This window comes from Manis pentadactyla, chromosome 8 (genome assembly GCF_030020395.1).
Source record: "Manis pentadactyla isolate mManPen7 chromosome 8, mManPen7.hap1, whole genome shotgun sequence".
Taxonomy (NCBI): domain Eukaryota; kingdom Metazoa; phylum Chordata; class Mammalia; order Pholidota; family Manidae; genus Manis; species Manis pentadactyla.
Genome location: NC_080026.1, coordinates 144,545 through 167,853, shown reverse-complemented (window position 1 = coordinate 167,853; position 23,309 = coordinate 144,545). Strand labels below are relative to the sequence as shown.

Genomic DNA, 23,309 nt, shown 5'->3' with positions numbered 1-23,309 from the left:
TCCCCCGCGCGCCCTCCCAGCCGTCGGCGCCCGTCCGCCCACACAGGAGACCCGCGCCAGGTTGGGGCGGGACTTCCTGTACGGCGCGACCGCCTGTCGGCGCGAGGCGGAAGCCCGGCTGCGGGTCTGGATCGGTGCCCGCGCGGCTCGGCGCCTGCCTCCTCAGGGCAGTCCGCCGCCCGCCGCCCCGCGGAGACCAGGTAGGGATGGGAGAGCCCGGCTTTAAGGGACGGAACCTGTGTGCGGCCCGGGTGCGCGGGGCGGGCGTCTGGCGGGAAGGGCTCCGGGGGCTGCGTGGCGGGCTGCCCGTGAGGGGGCCGCGAGGGGCCCGCGGGCCTCCGGGGCGGAGGGAGCGGCGCCCGGCTGAGGGGCCCCGCTGTGGTGTCGCCCGTGGGGCTCTCCTGCCCGGAGGCCCTGCGGCTGGGTTTCTCCGCCGCGCCCGGAGCACGCCCGCCCGAGTTTTCTCTCCGGAATCCTCCCCCTGCACTTCAGGCCGCCCGCTCCCGCTGTCGCGGAGCGGCTCCGAGGGGCCTTGTGTGCTGCGGGGCCTCGCTGGAGGAAGCCAGCGCTGTCAGCGTTTGCGGCTACAGTGCTTTGTTTTCTGCCTGCTTTCTAACATGTCTTTACTCGGAGCTACCCTATTGAGTTTAGTCTTTCAGTTGAACCTCTAAGCGCAGTTTTACATTAGGGTGCAGCCAGTTACTACCCGTTCCTAGGAACCTACTGTTACTTTTTATTTCTCCTACAAGGAAAATATACATATGTGCCACTGTTAGTGTTTTAAAATATATTGATAGCCCAAGATGTGTTATAAACATTAGCACTTTGCGCTTTCCTTAGTGGACGGGGAATAGTAGCAGGACTTGTTGCGTTACCAACACAGGTGGTTCTTGATCCGGCTTGGGGGTCTGACTTGCACTACTTCAAGTAAACGTTTTATATTTATTGGTTCCTTCGTGTCCTGCTGCTTATAAATCCGTCGCCTCCCCCCAACTTTATTGAGCTATGATTGACAAATGAAAATTGTATATGTTTAAGGTGTATGATTTGATAAACATTACATTGTGAAATGATTTATCACAGCCAGGCTAATTAAGAGATCCTCACCTCATCTGCCTAACCATTTTTTCACTCCCTCCCTCTTTTTGGTGGCGGGAAGACTTAAGATCTCTCTCAAATTTCAAATATACAATATTATTCACTATTATAGTTCTTGATGGCCTGGAAAATCAGTGCTTGTTATAATTTTCTTATGGTTAGGGGCACAGCTGATAGTTACAAGGGGAAAGCACTGTCAAAGAAACCCATTTTCATATGTAAATGAACATATTTCATCATTTTTCAAATGAAAAGGTGAAGATCTTCACAGTTGTTAACTGCTATGTAGATTTTTGTGTATATCTTAATCTCATTTCTTTAATAGACAACACTGTTGTTTTTCTTCTGTTTTTTTCCAAACCATCTTCGTTTCAAAAATGTGTTCTTCTGCCTTTCTCTTGGTTGTTGAGACTTGAGTTGGGTAGAGGAAGGGCTAGTTATGTATCTCAATGGTATGTTTGAAATGTGATTACCCTGTGTTCTGAATAATCTTTGGAATTTTTCTGATTTGTTCTGATTGTTGAGTACATTTCTTAGCTTTCTATGGGTAACTGTGTTATTCTCTAGGATTTTGGTGCATTTTGCAGTTTAACCAATAGCTGCAATTTTTTATTAGGGTGCAGCAAATTGCTAGCTCTTCTTATGGATTTACTATTTATTTTTATTTCTGCTACAGTGAAATAAGTATCCATGCTTTGGAAACAGCAATAACCAACTCTGTCTTTATATACACATACTCATACTTAGTTTTCCTTAATCATTAGTTTGTAATATATGGACTAATTTGCTACATTGAGTTTTTTGACTCTCCAGTATCAGATTATCGATTTTATTATTATAGTCCATTCTCAGTTATCTGCATACCCTAGCTAGAAAGCCATCCCCTGCCATTTCATAGAATCAGGAGAATTTATTACAGCTGAGGAGCACAGCTGTTGGTCAGGAGACAGGAAGCAGAGTGTTGATCTGATGACTTAGATCCAGTTCCTGCACTGGCCTAGGATGCAGGCATGGCCCTTAGCACCCCTGGCTGAGGCATAGGTGGCCCCTTCTTTTAGTATCACTTTCTGTCCTTTTTCTTCTGCTGAGATCTTTTCTCTCACAGTGACTAAGATGACCTTGTCCTCCTCAAAGTGACTCAGGGGTATCAGAGTAGCCGAAAGGACTGTAGTCCTGTTAGTGGAACCTTGTCCATTGTGCTAAGTCTGATCACATACATCCTGGCACACTGTCCACTCTTCAGACATGTAGTTATGACTGTGAACCACTTGTTTAATTATTGTTGTTGGAGAGCAATTTTAATACTAAATCATAATTGGTTAGATTAAGTAAATGGACTCCGTTTTGCTTAGAGTGAGGCATCACATTAAATGATACTTGAATTTTTCTATCAGTGTGTTAGGATTGATAAACCTCACAATTGCAAATACAACAGAAAATACACTTGGCCCTACTGCATGGTAAGTTATTGAGAACCTCTTCCTAGCTTTGTCCTTAGTGAAAGGTGGGCCAGAATAAATATCTACTGGCAAAGGGAGACAAAGGAAATTTGTTGGTCCCTGCTCTGCATAGGAAACAAGGTAGGAAATCTTGAGAATTTGGAACTGCAGATCTGCATCCACAGTGTTTGGTTTGCAAATTTATTTGTGGTCTTGGAAACAGAAACCAAGAATTTAACTTAAAGTACTCCTAGATAGATAATACTCTCAAACACAAAAGTAAATCCTCCCTGGAAAGGCAGGCCTTCAACCCTGACGTATAGGATTCTCACAGATAAAGTTTAGCTAAATGTGAGCTCCTGATCTAAATTCACACAATAATGAGGGGATTGGCTGCACTGTAAGAGAGTCAGCAAAAACAATCAATACTAGGATTAGACTCCCAGGGCCATCAAGAACTGGGGTTACCAGGTGCAGGATAGAAAATAAATACATATAATTAGAACTTGAGCAAAGAGCAACAATATATTAAAAGGCTGGATAGACCAGAAATTTTTTTAAGAACATGTCATTCTGCAGTAGGGTATGGGGAGCGACTCGATAATAAGGGTGAATGTAATAACCACATTGTTTTTCTTGTGAAACCTTCATAAGAGTATGTATATCAGTGATATCTTAATTAAAAAAAGAAGAAAAACATGTCATTGATAAAGCTGAAAACTCAGTGGTTTTATGAAACTGGATTAAATGTGGAAGAGAAGAGTGAGATATGCTGCTTTTAGCAAAATGTCAGATCTAATTTTCTGCCTTATTGTATAAGTAGATCAATCCTAAAAGAAAGAAAATCATTTTCAATGACTTACTGGCTCTAGAGTAAGTAAAGGTTATTTCAAAGGGCTTCTCTCCAAAGAAAAGAAGTAGCAAAACACAGGATATTCCAGGGAAGAAAATGTCAATCTATTCATTTGCTATAGGGTAAATTGAGACTTGGGCCAGCAGCAATGTGGAGGAGCTGACCCTTAGAGGCTTACATTAAGCTGGAAACTTCAAAAGGTTTAAATATTTATAACTAAAAAGATTTATTGAAACTAATGACCAACTGTTGGAACTGACATCAGAAAAGAAAAATGACTGACCTGGAGGACACATAAGGAAATAGATACTAACTATGCAAGCAGAACTGGATACAACAAAAAAAGGATAAAATTGAGGTGGTGGTAGGCCAAAATGTTACTTTGTAAAGATTTAAAAACAGGTAAGTAAATGATTAAGAAAAATGAGAATATAAAAACTAATACACAGAATAGGGACAACATTATAGCAGGGATTACAAACACAGAATAAAGAAAATGTCACACACACACACAAATATTATTCAGCCATAAAAAAGAATGAAATTTCAACATTAGTGACCACATGGATAGATCTCATGGGCTTTACACTAAGTGAAGTAAGTCAGGGAAAGATACTTTAGGGTTACTTTTTTTTAATTTTAACTATTCTCATAGACTTAAAGTGGTAGCTCATTATGGTCTGAATTTGCATTTCCCTAGTGGCTGATGATACTGAACATTTTTTTCATGTGTTTATTTACCATCTGTATAATCTCTTCCATGAAATGTCTTCATATCTTTTGCCCATTTTGTAATTGCATCTTTTTTCAAGCTGAGTTTAGAGAGTTGCTTATATACTGTAGATTCAACTTATTTGTCTGATCTGGGATTTGCAAATATGTTTACCTAGTGTGTAATTTGTCTTTTCATCTTCATCAGAGGATCACTTACAAAGCATTTTAAAAATTTTGATGAGATCCAGTTTATCAAGTTTTACTTTTATGGATTGTACTTTTGGTGTCAAGTGTACTTAAGAGTTATTTATCTAGTCCCAGATGCTAAATATTTTTCTCCTAAAATGCTATGTTTTTTTCCTCCTAAAAATTTCATACTTGTACATTTAAGGTCATGATCCATTTTGGGTTAATTTTTGCGTCAAGTATGGAAATTTAGGTTGAGGTTCTTTTTTTTTTTTTTGGTCTCTGCATGTCCCCATTGTTCCAGTACCATTTGTTGAAAAGTTTATTCTTCCATCATTGAAATGCTTTTGCAGTGTTTTAAAAAGATAACTTGAGTGTATTTGTGTGGGTCTATTTCTGGTTTCTCTATTCTGTTCCATTGATCTGTGTGTCTATTCCTCAACCAGTATTACAAAAGCTTGAAATCAGGTAAATTGATTCCTCCTTTTAATACTCTTCTACAAAATTGTTTTGGATATTCTCAGGCCTCTCCATTCCCATGTAAATTTTAGAATTAGGTTGTCCTTGCTTCCAAAAACTTGAGAGTTTTGTGTTTTTGAGTTACCAATTTTCTAGAACAAATTTGTGTGATTGAAGGGCTTAACTCTAGTACGTAGCACATGGAAAGCAAAATAGATGACTCTTATGCTTTGAAAGAACTCTGTTGTTTCAGTGGGACAATTACTCCAATTATTTCAATAGGACACATTCTTCATTAAATAATGTGTCAGGGAGGAAAGAAAGGTGGTTTCCTTGGTTTAAGTTTATGATACCAATGAGGACTCTAAGGGTAGCTTTATAAAGAGGTGCTGTATAAAATAAGTACCTTTAGGAAGGATGAAACCAAGTCTTGACTAAATTTTCTGATAGGCTCTTATTTTCCTGATGGTAGAATGAGGATATGGCCAAGAAGTAGCAATAATAATATTGACATGTTACATCACGTTTTCGTGGATGAAGGGATAATGTGGGATAATAAAAGCACTTTACAAAGAGAGCCACTCTCAGTCATTCAGCACAGCTCATCAGTTTGCAGAATATTCTTGTTCTTTTGCCTCGTCTTGCCTTTTGGCCATTTCCTGTTTGTCAACATATCTGAAAAAAGGCAAGGTGAAAAGAGTGGGTCAACCGTCAGATCAGTCCAACTCTCCATTTTGTAGTACTTCTCACAGGATGAGTTTAGATAGAGAGCTTTAGAATAATGGGAAATAAGAGTCTTGGGTCAATAACAGGCTTTTGATATTTGGGCAATCTTGTGCTCATTTAGGAAGCTGAATAACAATTGCATAGTAAATGATAAGTATGTAAATCTCTAATTCAGTAAGTGATTAAATGCTTGTTCAGATAAGATACCTGGGCAAGAAAAAAGTTTTCCTTTTCTTTCTGACATCACATTAATGGACATTGGAGGAAATCTATGAAATCAATCAATTTATTCATCAAGATACAATAAAGATATTTTGGATTCTATGAATTTGTTAGACCTGTACCTGTTTTCCCTCAGATCTGTTCCTTTTTCTTCTCTTGCTCTGATGACCCACAGAAGCTATAAACCCAGGTCCACCAGTTATATGTAATGAGAATCTTTTGTGCAAGATTAAGAAGAGGGAGTGTTTCTAAAAATTCCTAGGTTTTAAAGAAGTTTTTACAAGCCCCTGTGAACACCAGGAAGCCATAATGCCATTCTAGATCCACTTTACTGGTAGCATTTCAAAAATGTTGCCATTTCACAATGAACAATAAAAGTGAAGATTTCAACTTGCCTTGAAAATGGGAAGCATTTTTACTTGATAAAAGTTTTAAATTTTAAAGATAATTAAAATATAAGTTAAGTGGTGATCAGAAAAAATCATTGGAAGGCTGTGCAGAGACCAGTAACAGATCATTACAGAGGGAGAAGGAGGGTCTCTGCTCGGCTCTGAATGCCTGTCAGTCCCTGTACCCAACAATTATAGCGTGCACGAGCATTCCACACACCAGCAGTCAGTGCTCCAGACATCAGCTGAGTGTCCTACAATTCATCTCAATTCTGACACTATTTACTAGGAGATAGTGTCAGATTCCTCAGGTTATGGATTCGGTCTTACAAGACTGCCCCCACCCCCCTCCAGATGCCAGTTACAAGCCTAGGTTGTCACCTGTGCTTTCACCCACTAGCAATAGATGAGAGGTTCCAATGGATTTGATTAATTTGCTAGAGTAGCTCAAAGAACCAGATCACCAGTTTATTGTAAAAAGATATAACTCAGGAAGAGTCAGATGGAAGAGATGCACAGGGCAACGTCTGGGGAAAGGGTGCAGAGCTTTCCTGCCCTTTCTTAGTGGGCCACTCTCCTCAAATCTCTACGTGTTTACCAACCTGGGAAATTCTCTGAACTCCTGTGGGTTTTTATGGAGGCTTCATTACATAGGCATGATTGATTAAATCATTGGCCACTGGTGATTAGATTCCTTCCCTCTTTGGTCTCCAGAGGCTAGGGGGTAGGACTCATCCCATCTCCAGAGGTGAGGGTGTAGGACTCAAAGTTGCAACCCCTACTTGCATGGTTCGTTTTCTAGGCAAACAGCCCCCATCTCAGTGCTATCCAAAAGTCACTTCATAAATAAAAATCAATTGTGGTGGAAAGGGGCTCTTGTAGCAAATAGCAAGACAGCAAGCAATTTCAGGAACTGAGGACAGTAGACCAATATGACAAAAGATGCTCCCATTGTGAATATTACTTAGGTAATTCTGAGAATCTGAGAGCTGTGAGCCAGTAACTGTGGATGAAGACTGAGTATCAATTTCTTACAAATCACAATGTTGTAGTACCTTATTCTAATTTACCTTGAAATTGCAAAAAGTCTGAACATCAAACACATAAATGAAAATGGATTTGGAGTGGCCTGTTTTCCATATTTGTATATCTGTGGTCACACCCTCAGGTAGCATTAGCCTATCATTTCCAAAAAGAACAGGACTTTGTTCAAATGGGAGGGACACTGGGAGAGGAAGATTAATTTAAGAACCAGATAACAGTCTCTATCTAATTCTTAAATATGGCTGACATGTGCAAGGAAGTGGGGATACTTTTCCATTGTTAAAAGAGTAGCCTGGACATGCCTGCATGATTCATAGAAACTTGTAAAAAAAAAGATCATGGGACACTGGCTGCATCCAGTCTGTCAGATTAATGAAAATCCCCAAAGCTTCAACATTCATTTTTTTCTTTGTGCCTCCAACAAGAAAATCATTAGACAGAGAAGAAATGGGGACACATATGTTCTCACAGAGTCCTACCATTTCATTGGAATGGTTTGTGCTAATTTTCCCCATAAAGGAAAAATATAGGAAAATCTCTCAGTCATAGTGATTTTTGTCATCATCCCATCACTATTATCTATAGCTATTTGTAAATTACAGCCCTACTTTTATTCACTCCACTATGGCTGTAGCAGTGGCCCCTTGTCTACCCTTCTAGAGGCTTCCATCTTCTAACTTGTATTCTACAATCTGTGGCTTCCTCATGGGCTCCTGATGTTAGGCAGAAAGGTAGACATGCATGGGATGGAAAGAGAATAAGGCCAATCCAGAATGACTCAGAGTTAATCAGATGAGGCCACGAGAGCCAGGAATGACTCAGAGACGCCCGGGGATGCGCAGGGAAACAGCAGAGCACAGGTACAGCTGCCCACGTCCTCACCTTACCCATCAGGTCAGGCCATGAGGGCCAAGGACTTCGGTGCCTGCTGAAAACACTGTGGAAAGGGCCTCGCAGTAAACAGTGGGGGCCCATCGGACACTAGGTCGGGGCCCACTCCATCACGGAGTATAATAAACCTGCTTGCTTTCTTGACTGGTTTCACTCTGTCAGCCTCCCTGCGATGCCAGATGGAACTCCATCTTAACATATTTGGGGCCGTGACTCAGATCTCAGTGTAAAGTTGCTCTTTCTTTCATTTTCTGTTGGACAGCTGTTGTGGCCAAAATGTGGGCATAGGTTAGCCACTTAAATGCCACTAGGGTGGCCACTGTAAGACTCCATGCATCGAGGCACACAGTAAATCACACCCAAGTCCAACTCCTGGCTACCTCGCACGGATTTATGCTGCCTGACACTCTTTCCTTTTCCAGTTTTCTGTTTGCACCTCCTGACCTCCACGAAGATATTCTGCTGGCCTTGATCTCCCCTGTCTCCTTGGTACTTAGAATCGCGGTAAGTCTTCTAAGCTTGCAACTAGAAAGCCACAAGACTAGTCCTCCATCCTGTTCTTGAAGACATCCAAAAACAGGAATAGATTTCCAGGTCTTGGGATGCCATGACCTCTGCGATAGATCCTGGGATGCTAGGTTTTCTAACCCATTCATTTCCCAAGATGGGCAACTAGGAATCCATTCCAGCCACGACGCTATTGAGCTCTGTCTTTCTCACTGGTCCCAGATAAACCCAGAGATGCTCAAAAAGAAAATTCTTCTGCAACAGTTTGGCCCCCATACCAACTAGGGGACCAGTAGCAACGGCTGCTTAATGGAACTCTTAATCCTAACACCCTCATTCCAGGTGATCTCTTCTGCAAACAACTGTGTAAATGGGCAGAGATCCTGTATGTTCAGGCCTTTGTCTGTCTTAGAAGCTGGGGAGATTTCTGTCAGAATTATAAGTTAGTTGGCCCTGCCCTCCCCCTGCTCCTCTCCCTGCTTCACCCCCACCCCAGTACCCAGGACCACCCAAGGACAGAGCATCACAGCTAACCCCACAGAGCCACCAAGGTCTGAGTCCCAAGTACCTCAGATCCCCTCCCAAAGGCACCCACTAAAGTTCTCCCATCAGTGGTAACAGCGGGCAGAGAATTCAGCACCATGCTAGTCCACAAACCTTTTTCACTAACCTAAATTAAAACAGCTCAAGGCTGATCTTGGCAGCTATACTACTAATCCAGGTAACTATACTGATCAATTCCAATTTATCTGCCTAGTTTATGACCTCATCTGGAAAGATGTCACGATAATCCTGGGACAGATACTCTCTGACTCTGAACAAGAGAGAGTTATTAAGGAAGCCCATAAATTTGCCAGTGGCCTCCATTTGTCAGACACTAAATTTCCCACTGGGGAAACAGCTGTTGCCTCTATAGACCCTAACTGGGGTTATAATGACAAAGATGCTATGTGGGGAAGAGACCACTTCCTCCTTTGCATAAAGACAGGGCTAAAGAATGCCAGCCAAAAGGTTATTGACAATTCAAAGGTTGCAGCTGTTAGGCACCAGAGGAAAATCCAGTTACCTTCTTAGACTGCAAGACACCCTCACTAAATATACTAATCTAGATTTAGATTCATATGAGAGACAAGTACTTCTGAGAGAGAAATTCCTCTCACAGTCTGTACCTGACATCAGAAAGAAACTACAGAACCAGATCCAGGCAAACCCTAATAACAGTGTAGAAGACCTGAGAGCAGCCGATACTGTGTTCTGTGGCCATGATCCGGAAAAAGAGGCTAGAGCTCAGGAAGAGGAAAAGGAGACCTAACATACTTAGCTATTAGCCGCCCTTGTGGTCCAGTCCATGTCCACAGACTCACAAGGTCGCAAACTGAATTCCAAGAAAGATAAGTGTAATGTGTCAGAGGATGGGTTTTGGGTAAAGAGTTGTCCTAATAGAAACAAGCCTCCCCAAGCTCCCTGCTACAAATGTAAGGAAATGGGTCATCAGGCCTCCCTTTGCCCCGAGGGCCGCAGGGCTCCTGTGCCACTGGAGCGGCCCATGGTCATCAAGCTCCTTCCTCAGGAATGAAGAGGCCCCAGCTAGTCAGCCCTGCCCTATGACATCAACATCACTAGACTAGATTCTAAACTTTAGACTGAGGACCATCACAACAAAAAGCTATAGGTCTGCTTAAGAACCTGTTAACATGGGCCCCTCCCTGCCTTAGGACTCCAAACCCAGCCAGGCTCTCCTAGTTGTCCTCCCGTGAGAGACAAGGAATGGCCCTCCGAGTTCTCACAACAGCTAGGCCCAACTCAGCAACACATGGCCTATTTGTCAAAAAGAATCAATCCCACAGCACAGGGTTGGCCTTACTGTTTAGGAACCATTGGGACCCTTACTCTTTTGCCAGAAGAAACCCTCAGACTAACCTTGGGGCTCCCATCAGGTTTATACCTCTTACAATATTCTTAATTTTATTCAGTATGGAATCTGATGGCTGGCTGTTGGGAGCAAACCTGTGGGCCTTTAGGCAGGCTTGGGTACAAAAGCCCCACCCTTAAAACCTCCCTCCCAAGGGCCCCCACCCACAAGATGGCGAACTCCCTGCTTCTCTTCTGGGTCCTCCGCTCCCGCCGGTGCCACCTAAGGCCCAATCACCTTCTGACCCACCCCTTCCTCGCTACCTGTATAAATTGAGCCTGCAAACAATAAATTGTCAGCTTGATCAGAGATCCTGTCTTGCTGTTTGTTCTTTGTGTTCCTTGCCCCTTCATACTCTCCTCCAGGTCGTCGACCCCCGTTGACTGTTCTGTGGGTCGGGACAACTGGCGCCCAACGTGGGGCCCAACAGACCGGAGAGGCGAGAAAGTCGCCCCCAGGAGGGTGGGTGGGCCCAGGTGGGCCCACCCCCACCCATGAAAGGAGGTGTCTGCAGCTAGACCCTCGCCAGAATCGCCACGTTCTGAACCGGGCGTGAGACAGACTCGTGTATACTCAATCGGCGACGCATTTAGGAAGGTAAGTCATGGGGCAAGCATTCTCGCAGGAAGATTTGTTCATAGCCGGACTCAAAGAGTCCCTCAGGACACGAGGAACAAGGGTTGAGAAAAAAGATTTGAAACGTTTTTTAGTCTTTATTGAAGATGTGTGTCCCTGGTTCCCTCAAGAAGGAACCATTAGTGAAAAAAAAAATGACAATGGGTAGGCGATTGCCTTCAAGAGTATTACAGAGTTTTTGGTCCAGAAAAAGTACCTGTGTCAGCATTTAGCTATTGGAACCTTATTAATGATATCTTGCGTGTTCATTGCGAGTGGCCCGATTTACAGAAAGTTGTCATTGAGGGAGAAAAAACCTTGAGATCCCACTCTTGTCCCCCATCCGAGGCTTCCCGGCCAGCCTCCCCTTCTCTCAAAGAACATCCTTCAGATTCCGCTGCAAACCCCTTTCAGATATCAGGCAGACTCCCACCCTTACTGACTGTCCAGTCTCTTTCCCTGTCACCGACGGACAGTTTCCTCCCCTAATAATTCCGCTGACTCCCGTCCTCTCCCTGTTATCCCTCCCCCAAAACTCCACTGCCTCCCCTCCCCTCCCCTCAAAAAGCTCCTCTGAATCCCAATTGTTGTAGGAAAAAAGTCACAATCCCATTATACTGCCCACAGACCAAAGAAAATTCCAGTTGATATTTCCAGCCCCCTGAACTGGGGCTGTCTAAACCTTAACCCAGTAATGTAAACTGCTTGCCCTTAGAGTGTATTCTTGAAAACTGAAGTACTTTTAATCAAATAAACTAAGAAGAAAGAAGGCAATTGAATATTAGAAACTCAAATCTTTATGTCAGTTTGTCTGTGTATGTTTTTATATGAAAAGTGTTGCTAACTGTAGTCATTATGTCTTGGTCTGTATGTTTGTGTGTCTAAGTGTGTAAATAATAAATGTTTTCTACCTCCGGATGGCATTAATAAAAATTGATTTAAAAACAAGCGCTTGTGAAAATTGGGCATTCTAAAACTTCCAGAAAATCTAATAAAAAATATTATGCATTAATGCTAATTTAAGCTTAACTGATATGGACATGTCCTTATAGTTATTAACTGCCAAAGTTTACTTAAAGTCATTTAAGTTCATGTTACCTGTTAAATATTTCAAGAAGATGCTTAAAGAAAAGCTTGACTTTGATGTTTAGTAAAAGTTTTATAAGTAATCTGGCGTGTTGCTAAAAATAAGTAAACAAGTGTAGCAAATAAACTTTTTAATAATATTACTGTATTAATGTATAAATGTATATATCTGGAAACAGCTTGAGAATTTTTGTGGTAACCGAAATTCTTAAAGTTTGCTAGACTATATAGACATATTTTGTACTTAATGAGAAATTGTGCTGTAAGCACATTTCCAAAAATGATAAACTTTGTTCATAAATGTATCAATCTGAAGAATGTTGGTGTAACAATTTACAGTGGCCTATTTTTCAGTGTTCACTGAAAGTTAAAGTATCAAATAGTTTTAAGTTCTAATGAAAACTACTTGATATAATAAGGAAAATATTTTAGTATGTTAAGATGTGTGTTTTAATAAGAGAAAGTATAAAGAATGGAAATTCGTTTTGTTGAGAGTAAAAGAAGGTTAATTGTTCTAAAGTACAGCTATTTATTTAAAGGGAGACAGAGACAGAGACAGAGAGAGCTGTGTGGTGCAGCAGCATGGTGCCTTTTGTTGTGGCAGATCCGTTCAGCCTGTTGCCTTGGGGGAGGGTCAAGATGTTTAGAGATAAGGCGGGATAAACCCAGTCAAGCCCCAGGCAAGCCCAGGCATAATTCTCACTGGCTTATGTGCTTGGGACCATAGGGCAAATGAAGAATAAATTACTGTATCCTTACAGATATAATCATGCTATGTGAAATTAAAGCAAGTGAGTCTTAATATCGAGAACACAGCAAAATTGGAGTTTTGTTTTCAGTTGGAAAGACAAAGTATTCTTTAACTGTTAGTCTGCTCTTAATATTGAAAGATTGCAAAGGGTTCTCTAATTGTTTTATTAAAACAGTTTCTTATGCTTAAAGTCTTAATGAATTGTCTGAGTATTTAAGAAAATAAGATCTTAATATTAAAAAGACTAAGCTAAGTGTTAACAACAATGTAACCTTCTGCATTTGCTTTTAAACTTTCTTATTATCATTCTAGTTAAATAATAAGTGTTATTTAATAACTATAATTCTATTTAGGCAAGTGCCTTAAAACCTTTTGACAACTTCCCAAGACAAAATTTTAAAAAGTATTTTTACCTCTCAGTTAACTCTGATATTTTCCAGAGGGCCCCTGGAACATATCAGTAGAATTCCTTCTCATCAAAGAAAATATTTGACTAATTTGGTTTATTTACCTGATATATACTTACCTAAAAAGTGCTGTCAAAAGGAATAATGCTAAACTTTATTACTGAATGTTTTATGTTACAGAAATGTCACTCTTCCCCCTAAGACGCTTACTCCTGATGCCCAATTAAATTTACCAGTTAGTACTACTATAATTACTGACTGTGTATGTATTAATTGTACTGATGTAGCCTCTTACCGTAATTCTACAATCAATGTAAAATAGTCTTCTGGATATAGACTTCCAAATGGTTAAGTATTTTTGTGTAATAACAAAACATATCAAGCCCTCTCTCCACACTATCAAGGTGTTTGTGGGGTGAGACGCATTCTTCCTGCTCTAATAGACCATCCTGAATATAAGCACAGGAGACTTCTCCGAGCTCTGCCATCTGACTGTGATGAAAACTTGAAGCTTTGAGGTCCTGCTGCTGCTGCTGTTGCAGTTGCAGCTGCGTTCCTCCTGCCGGTTCCTGGAATTGTCATTGGAATGCTAGAGGAGATATCTAAGCTGGCCTGCGCATATAGCAAAACAACAAAATTGACTGCTTCTGTATTATCTGAACTCCACCAAGAACTGAGAGAATTGCGAGCTGCAGTGCCTCAGAATTGAGCTCCTGTGGACTGTCTGCTGTTAAAAGAGCATATAAGATGTGAACAGTTTCCAAGAATGTGTTGTTTCAATTTGTCTGATTTTTCTCAAACTACCCAAAATCAATTAGATGATATCCCCAGTCACCACAAAACCATTTAAATCCTATCTTATTTGCAGCCAAAACTGCATCTCATATATTAAATCAGATGAAAGACATGTGCAAAGAACCCCTGAATAGTCTCTGGCACGTTGTCACACCTCTCTTAACTCTAAGCATTTTATGGCTTTTGTTGCTGTTACTAGGGCCTTGTGTCCTTCGCAGCATGTAGAAACTCATCCAACAAGCCTTAAGAGGCCTGCATCATTTGAAATTGCAGACGGCCCCCCCCACTTGTAAATCATAAGATCTAAAGTCAAGTATGGTAGCCAATGATGGGTAAGATATGGTTGAATTGTAAATACCAACCTAAGACCGGGAATGGTCGACAGAGGACTATAGCCCCATGACGGGTAAGGATTTAACTTCAACCATACAACCTAAGACAGGCACCTACCTTGACCCAGTCTGAGTTAGACTGGTTGTTTTATTAAAGAGAAAAAAGAGACGAGATAGTCAAAGACGGGTAAGCACCCTAGAGCCTCTGGCAACCTAAGACAGGGCTTCCACATTGGAGTGGGAGTACCAATGACGGGTAAGATCAGAGTTGCTGCCTTGGGGCACCTAAGACAGGCACTGTCTTCTTATTATAAAATAAAGGGGGAGATGTTGGGAGCAAACCTGTGGGCCTTTAGGCAGGCTTGGTTACGAAAGCCCCACCCTTAAAACCTCCCTCCCAAGGGCCCCCACCCACAAGATGGCGAACTCCCTGCTTCTCTTCTGGGTCCTCCGCTCCCGCCGGTGCCACCTAAGGCCCAATCACCTTCTGACCCACCCCTTCCTCGCTACCTGTATAAATTGAGCCTGCAAACAATAAACTGTGTCAGCTTTATCAGACATCCTGTCTTGCTGTCCGTTCTTTGTGTCCCTTGCCCCTTCATTCTCTCCTCCAGGTTGTCGACCCCTGTTGACTGTCCTGTGGGTTGGGACAGCTGGCCGACAGCAGACTCCTTAAATACCAAGCCTGGCTCTTAGAAAACCCTGATAACACCATAGCTACATGATCAACTCTTAATCCAGCTACTTTGCTCCCAGACACCCAGGAGGAGCCCATCCATTCGTGTCAAGAAATGCTGTCACTCTCTTCTCTTGGCCCTAGGCTCCGCCATACAGACCAACAGTTAGCCCAGATCTTATCTGGTTCACTGACGAGAGCAGTTTTGTCCTTAATGGACAACAAAAGGCTGGGTGTGCTATAGTCTGTATATGAAACAGAGTCCCAACCTCTGTTGCCACGGACTTCAGCTCAACGAGCCAAGCTGTGTGCTCTATTTTGGACCTTAGAACTGGCACAAAGGAAAACACCCTCTATACTGACTCCAAGTATGGATTTCTTGTTCTCCATGCCTGTGCGGCCATCTGGAGAGAGGATATTTAGCTACCAAAGACAGTCCTATTTAATATAAAGATCATCTCTTGAGGCTGCTTGAAGCAGTAACTCCCTCAACAGGTGGCTGTGGTACATTGTAGGGACACCAGAAGGGAGATGCTGAAGTAGCTAAAGGCAACCGGCGGCTTTTTGAGACCCCCTCAGCTTCATGATCCTTTTGAGATTGGTCTCTTGTCCCAACACCTCAGTACACTGAAGAAGAGAAGACTTGCAGTCAGAAGCAGGGATATACTTTACAGTCCAAAGGGTGGCTCACCAGAGATGGCCTCCTTTTTACACCCCAAAGTCTACAATGAAAAATATCATCAAATCACTCCAGGTGCTGCCCGTTTAGGACAACCAGCTTTCACCATGCTGGTGAGCCAGTTACTGGTAAGGCGTTAACAAATACTATTAAGTAACTGCAGCTTGTCATCTCTGTATATTTAGTCCTTATGTCCACCCCTGCAACTGTCCCCTACAGCTGTCAAGATCCCCAGAGTTGCCAGCTGGATAAAGCTCATGGGTAAAACCTTGGAAAGAACCCACCACAGAAGATAACATCACCTGGGAACCCAGCTATGCCTGTGACCCACTGGAAGACTTGAGACTTCTTTTCAGATGACAGCCACCCAGGAAGATAAGTCACTCAGGACTGAGCTCACAAATTGTCAATTAAACTTATTTGGGCATTTTCCTTTCCTTGGGCTCTTCTGTCTCATATCTGTGGAAAAACAGCCTGGTCCCTGTGCTAAAGCTTAGCTCTTTAAAATTGGAATAAAACTAACTATACAATAATCAGTACTTAGGCTCAACATGCAGGTAAATCTCCCAAGACCTCCTGTCTGGACAAACTCACTGGTCTTTGTTTTCAAACTTGTTCTCATTTCCTGGCACTTAACCAGCCATGGGCTACCCCTAAAGGAATCTGCGGACATAGGATACCTCCATAAAACCCTTAACTTAATGCATCACCTCTTAAATATCACCAATCCCCAGCTGGCACATGACTGCTGGCTGTGTCTCCCTATGTCCTCCACCACGTACACAGCTGCTCCAATTCCAGTCCATTTATGGCCAGACCTTACTATGACCCTCCATCCTAAGTACCAAGGGGGAAGCCCCTTCCAACTAATGAGCTTAAATAGTCTTTACGACTTCCGAATCAGTGATTATACAAAAAGAACAATTACAGGAAGGGCAATCCACTCCTCCAGTCCTACATGAACAGTTTAACTCAGGCCTCCACTACTGGTCTGCCCATCTGGGGGCCAGTAACTTCCCACACTAAACTTAATTTTCAGGCCCCACTTTGTATCAAAAGATCTCAAACTTTGGGCCAAAATTTGGGAAAGCTCGAGGAGTACCTTTGTAACTTCACCTTAGAGATCAAGCCCTCGAGCAGGCATGCCAGTTACCAGGTCACTCAGGCAGCCCCTTTTTCCAGACCCGTTCAGTTTTCAGGAAAACCCTCCTTACAAACCAGTACCTTAAACGATAAGCAGTCAGGGTATTGCCAAGGCAGGCCCACCTCCTGTATGGAGCGTTTTCCTTGGGAAATATGTTCTAACCCCACTCAGCAGGAATGCCTACTAGTCCCCACTTACGAAAATTCCTCTGAGTGGATTCTAATAGATATCAAAAGGAATTTCATACAGTGGGAAAACAGAACCTTCAGAGCAATCCACTACACACCTCAGGGCACTTTTCAACCCTTAACTGGGGCTGTATTAGCAGGAACCCTGTCTGTCTGGGAAAATGAAAACAACAAATTCACCCACCTATTTTCCATCGAAACCAATTTCTGCCTCAAAAACCAAGGAGTTTTTTTCTTATGTGGATCAAATACCTATTTGTGGCTCCCAGCTAATTGGACCGGAACTTGTACCCTAGTCCACTTGGCCCCAGACATCGACATAGTCCCCAGGAACCAATCACTGACCATTTCTCTGTCCTCTCAGACACAAGCTAAACGAGCTGCACAGTTTATTCCTCTCTTGGTAGGCTTAGGGATCACCACAGAACTGGACCCAGGCATAGGGGGACTACTTCCCTCCCTGTCCTATTACCAAAGCCTGTCCAAAGATTTTTCTGACAGCCCAGAGTATTATAGCAGTTCAAAATCAGATAGACTCCTTGGCAGCAGTTACTCTTCAAAATCAAAGAAGACTAGACCTCTTAACTGCTGAAAAAGGAGGCCTATGCCTTTCTCTAGATGGAGAATGTTGTTTTTATGCTAACCGGTCTGGCCTAGTCAGAAATGCCGTCCAAAAGCTTATTGACCGTGCCTCCAGAGTCTGACAACTATTAGGGCCCTGGGGCACCTGGTCCCAAATTTGGAGTTGGGCATCCTGGTTGCTTCCCTTAGAAAGACCCCTTCTGGTGCTTTTCCCAGCCCTACTGTTTGGACAAAGCTTATTAACCCTTTTAACTGAATTTATTTCTTTCAGACTACAGTCCATCAAGACCAAAGTCCTGTTGTCACAAGGATTCAAACCCTTACCACCTGAGGAACCAGACATCTTCCGGGGCCTCTAGATAGACACACTTATGGTCCTAACCTCCACCATCCTGACAGTCAGCAAGCAGGGAAACCTAAAGCTGCCACACCGCCCCTTCACAAGCAGGAAGTAGCCAGAGCAAGAGCAGTCATTGCCCCTCATCCCGTTGATTTGGGTCCCAAGTGCTTGAGGGGAGAATGTTAGGCAGAAAGATAGACATGAATGGGATGGAAAGTGTAAGGCCAATCCAGAATGACTGAGAGTTATTAGGTGAGGCCCCAAAAGCCAGGAATGAGTCTGAGGTGCCCAGAGTCACCCCAGATAAACATCAGAGCACAGACACAGCCGCTTGTGTCCTCATTTCACCCATCAGATCAGGCCACAAGGGCCAAGGACTGCCAATCCAGGACTTATGTGCCCCACCAAAAAAAAGGGCCTCACAGTAAGCAGTGGGGGCCTGTTGGACACTAGGTTGGGGTCTGCTCTGTCACGAAGTGTAATAAACCTGCTTGCCTGACTTTGGTTCCACTCTGACCAGCTTCCCTGCGACACCGAATCAAACCACTTCCTAACAGTGTATTTATTTCCTGTCACATTCCCAAGCTTAAAGTGGCAATAAATATCCCTTTATTCTGGGTACAGTCATTAGAGGAGACAAGGCCAAGAATGTGTTACAGATGCTTTAGAACAATTGGGCTACTAACCAAGGAAGTGAAAGACCTATACCCTGAGAACTATAAGACACTCGTAAGATAAAGAGGACACTAGCAATGGAAACTCAACCCATGCTTTTGGCTAGGAAGAATTAATATCGTCAAAATGGCCATCCTGCCCAAAGCAATATTTGATGCAATCTCTATCAAATTACCAACAACATTCTTCAATAAACTGGAACAAATAGTTCAAAAACTCATATGGAAACACCAAAGATCCCGAATAGCCAAAGCAATCCTGAGAAGGAAGAATAAAGTGGGGGCGATCTTGCTCCCCAACTTCAAGCTCTACTACAAAGCCACAATAATCAAGACAATTTGGTACTGGCACAAGAACAGAGCCACAGACCAGTGGAACAGAATGGAGACTCCAAACATTAACCTAAACATATATGGTCAATTAATATACGATAAAGGAGCCATAGACGTACAATGGGGAAATGACAGTCTCTTCAACAGATGGTGCTGGCAAAACTGGACAGCTACATGTAAGAGAATGAAACTGGATTACTGTCTAACCCCATACACAAAAGTAAATTCAAAATGGATCAAAGACCTGAATGTAAGTCATGAAACCATAAAACTTAGAAAAAAACATAGGTAAAAATCTCTTCAACATAAACATGAGTGACTTCTTCATGAACATATCTCCCCGGGCAAGGGAAACAAAAGCAAAAATGAACAAGTGGGACTATATCAAGCTGAAAAGCATCTGTACAGCAAAGGACACCATCAAAAGAACAAAAAGGTACCCTACAGTATGGGAGAATATATTAATAAATGACAGATCTGATAAAGGGTTGACATTCCAAAATGTATAAAGAGCTCATGCACCTCAACAAATAAAAAGCAAATAATCCAATTAAAAAATGGGCAGAGGAGCTGAACAGACAGTTCTCCAAAGAAGAAATTCAGATGGCCAACAGATATATGAAAAGATGCTCCACATTGCTAGTTATCAGAGAAATGCAAATTAAAACCACAGTGAGATATCACCTCAGACCAGTAAGGATCACCACCATCCAAAAGACAAACAACAGCAAATGTTGGCAAGAATGTGGAGAAAGGGGAACCCTCCTACACTGCTGGTGGGAATGTAAATCAGTTCAACCGTTGTGGAAAGCAGAATGGAGGTTCCCCAAAAAATTCAAAGTAGAAATACCATTTGACCCAGGAATTCCACTCATAGGAATTTACCCTAAGAATGCAGGAGCCCAGTTTCAAAAAACCATATGCACCCCTATGTTTATCACAGCACTATTTACAATAGCCAAGAAATGGAAACAACCTAAGTGCCCATCAGTAGATGAATGGATAAAGAAGAGGTGGTACATATACACAATGGAATATTATTCAGCCATAAGAAGAAAACAAATCCTACCATTTGCAACAACATGGATGGAGCTAGAGGGTATTATGCTCAGTGAAATAAGCCAGGCGGAGAAAGACAAGTACCAAATGATTTCACTCATCTGTGGAGTATAAGAACAAAGAAAAACTGAAGGAACAAAACAGCAGCAGAATCACAGAACTCAAGAATGGACTAACAGGTACCAAAGGGAAAGGGACTGAGGAGGAAGGGTGGGAATGGAGGGATAAGGGTGGGGAAAAAGAAAGGGGGTATTACGATTAGCATGTATAATTAGCATGTAGTGGGGGGCATGGGGAGGGCTGTGCAACACAGTGAAGACAAGTAGTGATTCTACAGCATCTTACTATACTGACAGACAGTGACTAATGGGATGTGTGTAGGGGACTTGGTGAAGAGGGGAGCCTAGTAAACATAATGTTCTTCATGTAATTGTAGATTAATGATAACAAAATTTTAAAAATATAAAAAATTGAACTAGCTGCTCTTCTCTGTGTCAGGGAGGAGAAACAATGTTCCCCCTACCATTCTAGGTTCTCAGCAGAGACAACCCTGTAATAAAAAGATTAACAGGAGAAAAACATGTTAAATGCTGTATGTCTCCTACATATGTGGGAAAGTCCCAGGAAAACTGAGTCACTCCCTAAAATGTCAAGTTGCCACCTTGAATATCACCTTCAGTTAGAGACAGAAGATGTCAGGGGACAGGGTAGCCAATTATGGGAAGTTGTCAGGAAAAACAGTAAACAAGGGCATGATTAAGTCTCCACTGTCACTGATAAAAGAGTTTTTAGAGGTCTTCAGGTGCAGACAAGATGCCCTTCCAAATGGAGATTCCCTTACAATGTAAATGTCTCTTACAAAAGGATAACTGAGACTTGGTTTTAAGAGCTGCTCCTCTCTGCTGTTTATTTCTATCAGCCTAAAATATCTTTATGCTAAAGAGGCATATTTTGAAGGAACAAATTCTGCTCTCCTTCACTCAGTGCCCCAAATGAAACATGAGCATTATGCCAGAACATAGGGATTCCTGGAACTCCCTGTTATGAAAAGGTTCAAGTTACTGGCCTCTACTCGGTGTGCTGGTGAACTCACATGAGGATTCAGCTGCACCCTTTTCAATTTATATTCTCGGAGGCTGTCACTTCCCAACACATGGAAACAGACCAGTCTTATCCAACCATGAGGTCATGCTCACATTGAGAATCAGAGATTGCTAAATTCTGATTTACCCCAAGCTCTGATGTTTTATTTCACATGTGTGTGTGTCTGTACTATATGAATGTGTGCCCATGTGTATACACGTGAGCATGTGTGTTTGCATGTTTTCAGGCAGGCACACACACATGCACGTGTACACATTTTGTGTGTGCATCCATGTGGTGGTGAGCTTGCATGAATATATTGCCTGTTTGCATGTGTGCACCTATGTGTGGGTGCATGCAAGTGTGCATGAGTGTGTGTGTGTACATGTGTGTGTATGTGTGCACATGCATGCTGTGGGGAGATAAAGGAGGCATGGAGCTGCAGCTTCCTGGTGTCTCCTTCCCTCATCGTCCCTTTTGTTGCCTCGGCATCTTACGGGGAAGTGCAGGGACTGGAAAGGAGAGTCACAATCACACCTACTGTGAGGAATCTGTCTGTTCATCTTTGTGTTCATCCATCTGTACAGTAAACATTCCTGAGCATCTGCTGTGTGTTGGGGACTGGGTGTCCATATGGGAGGCAGGTGAGAGCTCTCAGCCCAGCAGGGCCATGGGAGAGCAGAGGAGCCATGGTGTGAGGCCAGGGTGTGTCCGAGGAGGTGAGGCCACGTCTGGCTGGGGGCATCTGAGCCCTGCTGAAGAGGGCAGGACGGACTGCGCTGCAGAGCAGGGGTGGAGCAGAGGTGAGAGGGGAGGGAGGCTGAGCGTGTCTCGTGGAGAGAATGCATTGCAAGGGGGCTGGAGGGACACCTGGGAGAGGCTGAGAAAGGCCTTGAAACTTGGGTTGAACAGGTAGCTTTGACTGTTTTATGGACTGTGGGGACAGTTTTTTAATTGCAGTGACATTTTCAGGCCCACACTTTTCATCTGGTAGCATCTGAGGGGTTTGATGGCAGAAGAGAGAAGATGAGCCGAGGGACAGGCTCTGAGCCAGGGCAGGACAACTGTGGATACCCACCGTGCTTCCAGCCCCTATGTGGTGGCCCCTTGTGTCCAGGGAAGTTAGTAAGTACTCAGGTGAGGCCAAAGAGAGGGATTCCTCTTTCTTCTTCTCCAGAAGTAAATGCAGCACCATTTGAAGTGTTGGGCAGAGGGGCCGCGGTGCAGAGGAGAGAGGCATTGGTTGGCCGGGCACTCACCATGGGACGAGGTGGGTCCTTCACTGAACCAGCCATTTCCATGGGAGGTCACGGTGTTTTCAGGGGGTGGGGACAGTCAGGAGAGACAGGTGTGGAGAGAAGGCTTGGCCAAAGAGGCTCCTGGGGCTCAGGCACTTGGGGAGTGAGGGGAGGGCTACCGCACGGTCAGTGAGGGCCAGGATTGATGAGGACCAGTGGTTGCAGTGTGTGTGAGTGGGGACTTGGGACAAGGGCTCACTTGTTCGTATGTAGTGTCTCCTGCCTGCTCTGTAAATTGTCTGGGGACTGTCACACCTAGGGTGCTCCAAGCCCTGGGGCCCGGGTGGGGAGCTGCCTGTCAATCTGCCACCAGCTCCATCACCATGACAGTGCAAGGCCACATCTTCTTGTCGCAGGCTGGGTGGGCGGGCGGGACGGGCTTATCGTGCCTTGGTTGCCATAACCTGTGACATTTCCTTTCCAGTTGCCAGATTCATTATAAGAATATGTACAGTTTGTTGCATTGTATTGCACCACCCATTGGCTTAGGAAGAGCTGCCCTCGTAGGTTGGCTTACAAGGTTTGAAACTTCAGAGCCTCCATCAGACATACTCTTCCCTGCCCGAAATGCAAACACAGCACACACTCCCTGCCTGGTTTGGGAATGATGACCGCACCCCTCTCCTCCCGCCCTGTCCTGCCCTGCACTCTGACCTCCTGGATGCTTCGGTTCCTCATCTGAGCTCCCCGACCCTCCAGCTGGCTGGGGCCAGGCAGCCTCGTGAGACTGTGCGGACAAAGCTTTCTGGCTGGGCTTGAGCGTGAGGGCCAGCCGCCGGGCGGGAGCCGGGGCTGGGGCCAGGTGCTGCCTGTGCCAAGGAAGCAGC

General features: G+C 43.6%; 1 protein-coding gene and 1 long non-coding RNA gene across 2 annotated transcripts in view; both read left to right on the top strand.

The window, feature by feature from the left end:
* Positions 1–93: 93 nt before the first annotated feature.
* LOC130684526 (uncharacterized) lies at positions 94–14,984 on the top strand. The gene is made up of 4 exons (XR_008998795.1): positions 94–200; positions 8,444–8,525; positions 10,806–11,037; positions 13,480–14,984. It is a non-coding gene; the product is annotated as an uncharacterized LOC130684526 (long non-coding RNA).
* An 8,065-nt stretch (positions 14,985–23,049) lies between these two features.
* Positions 23,050–23,309, top strand: part of LOC118911830 (voltage-dependent N-type calcium channel subunit alpha-1B-like) — a 36,954-nt gene continuing 36,694 nt past the window's right edge. The window contains 1 exon segment of the mRNA XM_057505415.1: positions 23,050–23,203. Coding sequence (XP_057361398.1) covers positions 23,050–23,203 — 154 coding nt within the window.